The 11,295-nt window shown below is 58.6% G+C and overlaps 1 protein-coding gene across 11 annotated transcripts; it reads left to right on the top strand.

Moving 5' to 3' along the window:
• Nucleotides 1-195: 195 nt before the first annotated feature.
• On the top strand, nucleotides 196-9,909 carry SLC26A6 (solute carrier family 26 member 6). 11 transcript variants are annotated; one of them, XM_009200840.4, is made up of 21 exons: nucleotides 196-326; nucleotides 2,035-2,193; nucleotides 2,284-2,423; nucleotides 2,590-2,700; nucleotides 3,276-3,427; nucleotides 3,626-3,790; nucleotides 3,869-4,021; nucleotides 4,360-4,442; nucleotides 4,526-4,673; nucleotides 4,946-5,059; nucleotides 5,144-5,221; nucleotides 5,500-5,595; nucleotides 5,679-5,785; nucleotides 5,947-6,016; nucleotides 6,940-7,032; nucleotides 7,113-7,220; nucleotides 7,630-7,722; nucleotides 8,596-8,775; nucleotides 8,966-9,020; nucleotides 9,282-9,418; nucleotides 9,633-9,909. In XM_009200840.4, the coding sequence occupies exons 1-21, from the start codon at nucleotides 304-306 to the stop codon at nucleotides 9,645-9,647; spliced, it is 2,280 nt and encodes a 759-aa protein (XP_009199104.2). In that variant the 5' UTR covers nucleotides 196-303; the 3' UTR covers nucleotides 9,648-9,909. The 11 variants fall into 11 exon arrangements, with proteins under 11 accessions (XP_009199104.2, XP_009199103.2, XP_009199105.2 ...); XM_009200839.3 differs by having other exon boundaries at nucleotides 8,966-8,992; XM_009200841.3 differs by having other exon boundaries at nucleotides 8,599-8,775.
• The last annotated feature ends 1,386 nt before the right edge of the window (nucleotides 9,910-11,295 follow it).

Consider the following 11,295-nt stretch of genomic DNA (forward strand, 5'->3'; position numbering starts at 1 on the left):
AGTTCCAGTTCTGCAGTACCATCCAGCTCGGGGCAGAGGGCCAGGCGAGCAGCGAGAGGCCTCATAGGCCAGGTCGCCAGGGTGGAAGCGGTTAAATCCTTCTTCTCCAGGCTCTCCCCGCCCGGCGCGCGCCACTTAGGTCCCGCCCCAGCGCGCTGATTGGCCCAACCCTCCCCGTCCTGCCCCGGGATTAGCTCCCGGGAGCGCGCCGCTGGCCTCACTGGGTCCCGGCGACGCCTTCCGGAGCGTAGCGGCCTCTAGCCCGAGCAGCAGGAGCAGCCCGCGCCGGACAACGTGCGAGCCATGGGGCTGGCGGATGCGTCGGGGTGAGTTCAGAGCACAGCCCCGGTGGCCCTGCGCAAGCGCCTCGCTGGAGCAGGCATTCTCCGCTTGCGACGCCTCGGTTTACCTCTGCCGATTTTATGCAGGCGGCTGCCCCTCTGCAGCAAGGGGTAGGGGCGGGAGCCGGCGCGACCCCAGTCCCTTGGGCTGTGCGGAAAGCCGCTGGTGTGCCGCCCGAGGGCCATCCCGGGCCACAGGGAGGCAGCTGCGTATGGAGGAGCCCGGCCAGGAGATGTGCCGGCCGGGGTACGTGGGGGCCGGGAGTCCTTGGCTGCGGCCCGTGGACTAGCTGCTTTCAGCTGGGTCCCGAGTCCACCCAGCTCCACTGACCCCGGAGTGAGCGCTCCAGCCTTTCTGGCTCCAGTTGCCCTCCTACAGGGAGAGGCCAATGATCAAGGCTCCGCCCTCCAGGCGCAGGTCCCACGTTGTGGGGGGAGGAAGCCCTTTAAGAAAACCTGAATGACTCACGTAGGAAGGGAGAGGGGGCTCTAAGATCTCCTTGAGATAGCGGTCCCAAGAGTTTCTGAGGATCTTCCTTGCACCCACTCTACACTCCCAACAGTACAGCCAGGTTAGAGGCCCTTCCCAGGTGAGTTCCTTCCCTCAAATGGGATCCTCTCACCAGGTCAGGGCTTTTCCTAGATCAGAACTTTCCTGACTGGTGAAATCTGCCCCAACAGGCTAGAGTTTTCCCCCAGGTAAGATCCCTCTGTGAGATCTATTCACAGGTGACAGCTTTTCCCCATTCCACGTGGGAGCCTCACCCCAGGTCAGAACTTCCCCTAAGAGAGAGTACCCCGGAGGTGAGAACCCTCTCCCTCTAGGTCTTCTCCTTCTATGTGGGATCTTTCTCTGACTTCAAGTAGGTGCCTCTGGGCAGAGGGAAGATTCCCCCTATGTCAGAACTTGCCTGGCTGGTAAAGATTCTCTGGTAGGTCAGAGATCCCTCTAGGTGAGATTCCCCTTGAAAGCTTCTATTCCCAGGTGAGCTCTTCCCCCACTTCAAGTGGGTACTTCCCTTTCCAGGTGGGAGCCTCTCCCTCTAGGTGAGAGATTCCCACTGGAAAGAGCTCCTTTTCAGGTGAGAGCCAATCCGTGGCTTCCCCAGACCAGGCCTGAGCAGTGTACAACCTGGACCCTGGGGCTGGAGGCCCGGGGGCAAGCTTGGCCCCAACACTTTCCTTCCCTTAGAGGGGAGGGTCTCATCTGAGGCCTGAGGCTTGGGAAAGGAGTTGCTTGAGGAGCTGGAGCCCTGGTCCCTGGTTTGCTGGACCCCTTCCCTGAGTGTGCTCTCAGCCAGCAGTGGGCTCCTGGGGCAGCTGGAGGAGGACCTGGGGACTGGACAGGGATTGGCTAGGGAAGAGGAATTGCGGTGGGAGGGAGCAGCCTGGGACATGGACTGTTAGAGCGTTCAGCACTGGGCAGCCACATCTCGGCTGGAGGTATAGATAGTGCTCATCCTGCAGTCCCTACTTGGGGGACTTTGTCCTAGAAAGAGGCTTTCTCACCAGCCAAAGTTCAGGTCTGAGTTTGGGCATATGGCCCACAGATGCCAGCTTGGGGCTAGAATACTGTACCTTGATCTTAGGGCCCGGAAAAATCAGGTAGGTAACTCTCTGGTCCTAGATGGAGGTGTAGGGGAGGTTGGGCCAGGGGTGCCCTCACTGTCTCTCTCTGGTCTTGCCACCCCAGACCGAGGGACACGCAGGCACTGCTGTCTGCAACACAAGCAGTGGAGCTGCGGAGGCGAGACTACCACATGGAACGGCCGCTGCTGAACCAGGAGCATTTGGAGGAGCTGGGGCGCTGGGGCTCAGCACCTAGGACCCGCCAGTGGCGGACCTGGTTGCAGTAAGACCAAGATTGGGGCTTGGGGGTGCTGGCAGGGCCCAGGTAGCCCCTGTTCCTGATGCTCACCTACCCCTCATATCATGTCCCCAGGTGCTCCCATGCTCGGGCCCGTGCCCTTCTGCTCCAACACCTCCCGGTTTTGGTCTGGTTACCCCGGTATCCTGTGCGTGACTGGCTCCTAGGTGACCTTTTATCTGGCATGAGTGTGGCCATCATGCAGCTTCCACAGGGTGAGCCGCCTTCAGTGCGTTGGCCTGGAAACCCTGTGGTCTGTGATGCCCAAAACTGGGGCCATGACCTCTACCTTGGAACTATGGCACCTAACCCAGGGCTGGGATTCCCCTATCGTTTCAAGATCTGCTCTCCAGGCCCGCACTGCTACCATTCTACTCCTAGGCTTGGCCTATGCCCTCCTGGCTGGATTGCCCCCCGTGTTCGGCCTCTATAGCTCCTTCTACCCCGTCTTCATCTACTTCCTGTTTGGCACTTCCCGGCACATCTCTGTGGGTAAGTGGAGGCAGGCCTAGCCTTCCAGGAGGATGCCCACATCCATCATGGAGGGCAGGGTGAGGGGGAGCTGAGCAGGGCAGGAGTGGCTGGGGAAGAGGGCAGCATTGGTGCTGCATCCCTGGGCTAGCCCATGAGTCATACCCAGGCAGGACTAGACCCCTGACTGTAGGACCACAGAGGCAGGGGACCTCAAAGCCCTGGCTCCAGGAAGATGTGAGTGGGCGAGGCAGCCCAAGGGGCCTGGAACTTGGCGGAGGCCTGAGCAGCCTAAAGCAAGCCCTGACCTCTTCCCTACTCCGCAGAGCCTCTGTGTCCCTGGACCAGTAGACACAGGTGGGACAGGGTAGATGAAGCAGGGCCAGCATTTCTAGCCACGCTTAAGGGCCCGTGAGCTCAGGGTTCACTCCTGGCCTGGCCAAACCTGAACCACCAGCACTGCCCCTGTTCATGCAGCCATAATCTGAGGACATTTGTCCAGAACTGGAAGTCTCCTGGCCTGTCTCTTAGGACCAGGGCTCCAGCGCAGGACAGCGTGCTCTCCCCTTCAGACCTGCCCCATGCCGTCCTTACAGGGACCTTTGCTGTCATGTCTGTGATGGTGGGCAGTGTGACAGAATCCCTGGCCCCGCAGACCTTGAACGACTCCACTATCAATGAGACAACCAGAGACGCTGAGCGGGTGCGGGTGGCTTCCACACTCAGTGTCCTGGTCGGCCTCTTCCAGGTGTGAAACAGTCAGGAGTGTGTGTCCCCCGAACCACTTCTGCTCCTGCCACTGCCCTGTCTGCATTCCCCTGAGTGCTGACCATTGTCGTCCTCCTCTTGCCATCCACTCATCCCACTCCCATCCCACTTGCCCTGCACTCCTCATCAGCTACCCCAGGACCCCTGCCTGTCCTGACTGCCCCTGGCCACCCCACAGGTGGGGCTGGGCCTGATCCACTTCGGCTTCCTGGTCACCTACCTGTCAGAGCCTCTTGTCCGAGGCTATACCACAGCTGCAGCTGTGCAGGTCTTCGTCTCACAGCTCAAGTATGTGTTTGGCCTCCATCTGAGCAGCCACTCTGGGCCACTGTCCCTCATCTATGTGAGTGAGGGCAGGGGGAGGGAGGGGTAGGTGTGCCCCATGGCCTTGAGTGCTGGCTGTGACCTGGCCTCTCCTCAGACAGTGCTGGAGGTCTGCCGGAAGCTGCCCCAGAGCAAGGTCAGCACGGTGGTCACTGCAGCTGTGGCTGGGGTTGTGCTCCTGGTGGTGAAGCTGTTGAATGACAAGCTGCAGCGGCAGCTGCCCATGCCGATACCCGGGGAGCTGCTCATGGTTCGAGGGCCAGAAAGTGGGGGGCAGGGGAGAAGGGCAGGACAGGCTGGGTCCCTGCCACGTGGGCAGCCTCCTATATTTGAAGGCCAGCTGGAGGGGGACTGGGGGGGTTCTTGGGTATTGTGGGGGGCACAGCAGAAAGCCCCTGTGTTGGTTTCTTCCTGCCCCTGACAGCCTCTCCCCATAGTCAAAATGGTGTTGCCCGTCTCTCACCCTATGTGACTTTTTCCCACCTCTGAAGGTTTTGCCCAGTGTCTCCCTCCTCACCCCACAGTGGTTTACATGTCCCCCGACCATGATGCCAGCACCTGCCTCCCTGACTCTGTCCTCTCCCACAGCTCATCGGGGCCACAGGCATCTCCTATGGCATGGGTCTGAAGCACATATTTGGGGTAGATGTCGTGGGCAACATCTCTGCAGGGTGAGCTCTGGCGTCCGTCAGGTCAGGGAGGGTTGGGCAGCCAGGCCAGGACTTTGCTTTGGCCTCACAGATGCCTCTCACAGGCTGGTGCCCCCAGTGGCCCCCAACACCCAGCTGTTCTCAAAGCTCGTGGGCAGTGCCTTCACCATCGCTGTGGTTGGGTTCGCCATTGCCATCTCGCTGGGGAAGATCTTCGCCCTGAGGCATGGCTACCGGGTGGACAGCAACCAGGTCTGGGTGATGCAGGATGTGTAGGAGGCATCCAAGTGTATGGAAGCGCCAGCAACGGGTGGGGGAGGAACAGGTGGGACATGGGGAGACAGCAGATGTGCTGAGGCCACGTGGGGGACTGAGGATGGGAGAGTAGGATGTGTGGGACAGCATCCAGTCTCTGGGGGCCGCTTGGTGGGGATGGAGATTGGGGATACACAGGCCTAGACACAGTGGGACAGTGACAAGCCACTTCTAGGAAGTCTCCTCACACCCACACTGCCCCCCGTCAGGAGCTGGTGGCCCTGGGCCTCAGTAACCTCGTTGGAGGCATCTTCCAGTGCTTCCCCGTGAGTTGCTCTATGTCTCGGAGCCTGGTACAGGAGAGCACCGGGGGCAACTCGCAGGTGGGTTTTGGGTGTGGGCATGGGTGTGGACATGCCTTGCCTGGGGAAGGGGGTCTCGCCCCTCCTCATCCCCTCCCCCGACAGGTTGCTGGAGCCATCTCTTCCCTTTTCATCCTCCTCATCATTGTCAAACTTGGGGAACTCTTCCGTGACCTGCCCAAGGTAAGCCCCCACCCAGCCAGGCTTCAGGTCTTGGCCAGGTCAGGACTCAGATCAGCCAGTCTAGGTTCAGGTGAGGGGTGGGGACACAAGGTTAGGTCCTGTTTTTCAAGGCTGAGATCTTCAAGGTGAGATTTGGAGACAAGGGTCAGGGGCTGGGTGGGGGTTTGTGTCTGGGGTTCTGCCTGAGTGCTTGGGCTTAATCTGGCTATGCCTCGATGGGGAGGGTTGACAGCATCGGGTGCCCTCAATGGCCCCTGGCGGCACTGTTCCCACCCCAGGCAGTCCTGGCGGCCATCATCATTGTGAACTTGAAGGGCATGCTGCGGCAGCTCAGCGACGTGTGCTCCCTCTGGAAAGCCAATCGGGCAGATCTGGTGAGTGCCCTGGGAGCCCAGGGCAGGGACTGGGCAGCCCCATGGCTCCTCGCCCCCCGCCGACCGCTGCCCTCTGTTCTCAGCTCATCTGGCTGGTGACCTTCGCAGCCACCATCCTGCTGAACCTGGACCTTGGCCTGATGGTTTCGGTCGTCTTCTCCCTACTGCTTGTGGTGGTCCGGACACAGATGTGAGTCCCCCATGTTGGTCCCCTCATTCCAGCTAGTGAGGGAGTGCCACAGGGCTCCCCGCAGCTTTCCCCACATCTCTGGGGGACTTTAGGCTCCTTTGGACCCCTCTGTTATCCCCTTTTTCTGCCCCCTCTTCTTGCATTCTTTCTCTCCTCCACAGGCCCCACTACTCTATCCTGGGGCAGGTGCCAAACACGGATATTTACAGAGATGTGGCAGAGTACTCAGAGGTGAGTGGCAGGGGCTGAGCGGAATGACGTGGATGGGGAGATGGAGGAAGAATGAGACTTTGTGGATTCGTTCCACACTTGGCCAGGGCACTGGGGGCTGAGGACACTTTGGTTTGGTCTTTGGGATTTCAAGGGAGGAGTTTGGGTCTACGACCCCCTCTAGAGGTATGAAGGCACAGAGGGAGAGTGGACAGAGATGGGTCTGGGGCTGGGGAGGGGTCTGTCATGGAGTCAACAGCACAAGCTCCACCTGCAGAGCAGCCCTGGGTTAGAGAGCCGGAGTGGCAGCTCCCTGGGGCACCAGGATGGAAGGGAGGCATTTCCTGATCTGATCAGAGGGGTTATTAAGTCCTCAGTTATCCATTTATCTCCTGAGAGGTCTTGGGCCAAGTGCTAGGAACATAGGTGGGGGGCTCTGGAATAAAACAAGGCTGCTCCTTGCAACATGGGCGCAGTGCGATTAGGCAGTGTGGGGAGGAACTAAGGGGTCTGAGACATGGGAGAGGATGAGGGGGGCAGCCCAGCCCTTACCATGCAGGCCTGGAGCCCAGCAGAGACCTGGGCTGTGACCTGAATGGGGTGGGAGGTGGGGAAGGTCTGGTTGGTGTGACAGCCTAGGAGGACCTCTGGGTACAGAAAACAGATCACAAGGCAGGGGTTGGAAACCCAGGAGAAAGGTTAAGAGCCTGTGAAGGCTGCCTGGGTGGTGGCAGGAGAGGTGGGGAGGGAAAGGCATGGTGCGGGAATGGGGATGACACCACCGGGCTTGTGGCCCAAGCCCCTGGGAGGGCCTGGACTGCAGCCTGGGGAGCAGAGGGCTGGGCGGTGGCAGGCACTGGGCACACTAGGAAAGGAAAGGCAGGAGAACGGATGCAGCCCGGAGAGAGGAGATTCAGCCACCACCAGTTCTGCCTCATCCCCAGGCCAAGGAAGTCCCGGGAGTGAAGGTCTTCCGCTCCTCGGCCACCGTGTACTTTGCCAACGCTGACTTCTACAGTGATGCGCTGAAGCAGAGGGTGAGGTGGGGTCCCCAGGATGGGTGTCAGGCCCCAGCTCCCCGAGAGCTCACCAACCCTTCTCTGATGTTTGCCTCCAGTGCGGTGTGGATGTCGACTTCCTCATCTCCCAGAAGAAGAAACTGCTCAAGAAGCGGGAGCAGCTGAAGCTGAAGCAACTGCAGAAAGAGAAGAAGCTTCAGAAACAGGCAGGGCCCCTTTTGTCTGGTGACCCCCGTCTGCTGCCCCCTGCTCCCTGCCCCAGCCTTTCTCCTGGCCTCCCGACTCCTCCCTCATCCTCACTCCTCATCCCTTCCCCTTTCTCTCTCATGCTCCCAGGGGCCCTGCCTCACTACCCTAGCAGGTCCAGGCTTTAGGTCACATTTTGTTTCTCTCCCATCATCTGAACCAGTGACAGTGTGAACCGTCACAGTCCTCTTCTCTTTCATGGCTGTTCCAGGAGCTTCAGCCTGGTTGCTGCAGGTCCCACAGCTTCTGGTCCTGGCCCACCTACCTGCCCAACACCAGGGGGCATCACCAGGCCTACATGACATGGCTGTCATGGCTGTCATGGCAGCCAGGATAGCTGTTTCCCATTCCCTGTCTTCCCTGGTGTAGGCTGCCTCCTCCAAGGGCGCTTCAGTTTCCATTAACGTCAACACCAGCCTTGAAGACATGAGGAGCAACAACGTTGAGGACTGCAAGGTGATGGTGAGGCTGGAGGTGGGAAAGGAGGGGACAGCTGTGAGCTGCAGAGACGCAGGATCCACACGTCTCATGAGGAGTGCCATGGACCCAGCAGCTGTGGGCCAATGGCAGGAGTTGTTGGGGCTGGATCAGATATTCTGCAGGGAAATTCATGATATGCCACAGAATCTAGGCTTAGATTCTCAGGCCTAGATGAAGACCTTGAATTTGTAGATGCCACAAGACTCCCCCCCGAGTCTGCTTATGGGTAGAGGAAAAGGATTGGGTGTATGGGAGAAAATCAAGGGGTCAAAGGCAGGCGTGGTGGTGCGCACCTGCAGTCCCAGCTCTTTGGGATGCTAAGGCGGGAAAATCATTTGAGCCCAGAAGCTCGGGGCTGCAGTGCGCTCTAATGGTGCCTGTGAATAACCACTATGTTCAGTCTGGACAATGAAGCGAGACCCCATCTCTGAAAAAATATATAGGGGTCAAAGAGGATGCCAAACTTAATTAGAGACTCAGACAGGGTAGGGTGCTGAGGTGTCTGCGTGTGTTTCATGTGGATGCCTGTGTCTATTCTGGCCTGCTCCTGGGCCCCTCCCCACTCAGCCCTGGCTGATGAGAATGGGACAGGGTCTCCCAGCACCGTGCTTTCTCATGTCCCTGTGCAGCCTCGGCCCAGGAGGTAGCAGAGCATGTCTGGGTGTGCCCTCCTGAGTGTCCCCATACATCTGTCCTTCCTGTCTTTGCATACCTATGTGACTCCCCCATGTTTGTGTCCTTATGTGTCCCATGCATGCTCCCCATCTGACCTTGCGTGTTCCCGCATGTCTGTGTGTGGCCGGTCCTGCCTTCACCCTCTCATGGGTGGCCCTGGCAGCATGTCTGGCTCCCCAGCAGGTGAGCCCAGGAGATAAGATGGAAGATGCAACAGCCAATGGTCAAGAAGACTCCAAGGCCCCAGATGGGTCCACACTGAAGGCCCTGGGCCTGCCTCAGCCAGACTTCCACAGCCTCATCCTGGACCTGGGTGCCCTCTCCTTCGTGGACACTGTGTGCCTCAAGAGCCTGAAGAATGTAAGGATGGGGGCAGGCCAAGGCCCCTCGAGCTTCCCCACTAACCCTGTAATTTGCCCTGAGAGCACTCCGAGACTCTTACTCCCCAAACCCTCAAAGCTCCCCATCTAAACTCCCTCCCCAAGCCTGCCCAAGCCCCCCTCTACGTCCCTGAGCCTTCCTCTGAGGCTGGCCCCCTTTTCCGCTACAGATTTTCCACGACTTCCGGGAGATTGAGGTAGAGGTGTACATGGCGGCCTGCCACAGTGAGTAGGGTGGGAACAGCAGGAGGGACCTGGGAAGAGGGTAGGATGCTTTTGGCCAGGGGTTTTCCAAGTAGCACAAGGAAAAAAGTCTTTCTCTGGAACTGGAGGTCAGAGGTGTCCTGGGAGACAGGAGTCCAGGGTTGCAAGTGATGTGGATTCAGCTGGAGCCTCAGGTGGTGAGGTCAGGGCATTCTGTTTTCTCCTGGGAGTTGAGTTCCTGGAGGTTCTGAGAGTCAGGGGAGGCCTACTTCTTGCCCACAGGCCCTGTGGTCAGCCAGCTTGAGGTCGGGCACTTCTTCGATGCATCCATCACCAAAAAGCATCTCTTTGCTTCTGTCCATGATGCTGTCACCTTTGCCCTCCAACACCCGAGGCCTGTCCCCGACAGCCCTGTTTCGGTGAGCCTACCTCTGGCCTGCTGAGCTCTTTTTTGTTAATCTATTGCTTCTCCCCACCCTGGGTCCAGCTCCAGGGAGTCTTTCCTGGTGGCCATGGTTCTGTCCCCAGTGGGCCCAGTGCTTTCCCCGCTGTCTTTGGATAAAGCTGTTCCTAGGGGTGGGGGTTGGTCTGTGTCCTTTGGAAACTGGAGCCTCCCCTCCTCTGCCCACTCAGGTCACCAGACTCTGAACATGCTGCATCCTGCCCGAGCCTGCACCTCTGGAGGTTGTGACAGGGCACCCTTGAGAAGCCCCTCAACCCTAGGCCGCCTCCAGGTGCTACCCGGGAGTCCCCTCCATGTACACACACACAACTCAGGGAAGGAGGTCCTGGGACTCCAAGTTCAGTGCTCCAGGTCTGGGACAGGGCCTGCAGTCAGGCTGGCAGTGGCTGGTTACGGGGAGGGAACTGGTGCATATTTAGCCTCAGGAATAAAGATTTGTCTGCTCAACTCCAGGCTCTGCTGTGGCTTGGTGGGGCCCCGGTGGTGGGTGGTCCACAGCTGTGGCTGCTGACCCTTCCTGTGCCCTGAAGGTGAGACGGGGCAGAAAGTGTAGGAAAGACGCGGGAGGTCAGGGTACAGAGTGGGGGAGTTGTGGAGGCATCCCCTGTTTAGGTATCTCCCCAGCCATGCATAGCCCTCACTCCCTGTCTCCTCAGCTGTGAAACAGTTGGAACCAGAGCTGCTTCTCAGGAATAATTCACTCTCGGGAATACCCCATAAGGCACAGGGCAGTGTGGATGCCAACGGGCAGTCCCTGGAGGATACAGAGTGAACACCTAAGAGCAGCTGTTTCCCCACACTGCTACTCTATGCTTAAGAATAAGCATGACCGGGCTGGGCACGGTGGTTCACACCTGTAATCCCAGCGCTTTGGGAGGCAGAGGCGGGTGGATCACTTGATGTCAGGAGTTCGAGAACATCCTGGCCAACATGGTGAAACCCTGCCTCTACTAAAATACAAAAGTTAGTCGGGCATGGTGGTGCATACCTGTAATCCCAGCTACTCGGGAAGCTGAGGCACGAGAATCACTTGAACTTGGGAGGCAGAGGTTGCAGCAAGCAGAGATCGTGCCACTGCATGGGTGACAGATAGATCACCTGGGCATGGTAGAACACTGTCAGCCAAGGAGTGTGTGTTGATTTCTGCCATTAAATGCCGACATCTAGGCATGTGACCCAGCAGGCAGTAGGGCGTTGGGTCAGCTGACACAGTGATGGCAGGGGAGGGACCAGGTCCTAGGATCTGTCTGGTCCTCAGTGTACTGTTCATTTGTAGAGCGTGAGTGGTCACAGTTCTTGTTTCATGGGTTGCTCAGTGAATATTAAATGAGTAGATGCCGAGCCTATAATCCCAGCACTTTGGGAGGCCCGAGGCAGGTGAAACCCCATCTTTACTAAAAATACAAAAATGAGCTGGGCATGGTACCAGGTGCCTGTAATCCCAGCTACTGGGAAGGCTGAGGTGGGAGGATCGATTGAACCCAAGAGGTGGAGGTTGCAGTGAGCTGAAATCGTGCTGGAGGGAGCTGCACTCCAGCTTGTGTGACAGAGCAAGACCCTATCTCAAAAATAAATAAATAAATGAGGAAATGCTGGGAAATGCTTAGAACAATGCTGGGCTCAGGTCCTCTGCTCCAAACATGTGAGCGCTGCTGTTCATCAGGTCTGAGCAGGTGCCAGGCCCTGTGCTGGGGTCTGGGCACCATCCTGAGCATGGACAGAGGCCACCCTGCCCTTCAAATCACAGAGACACCCTTGCCTGGCTGTTTTATCATGGCCTGTGTTGCTGCCTGGCACCATCATCCCCACCACCCCCATTCATGGCCTAGAAGC

This window comes from Papio anubis, chromosome 2, assembly GCF_008728515.1.
Source record: "Papio anubis isolate 15944 chromosome 2, Panubis1.0, whole genome shotgun sequence".
Lineage (NCBI taxonomy): Eukaryota > Metazoa > Chordata > Mammalia > Primates > Cercopithecidae > Papio > Papio anubis.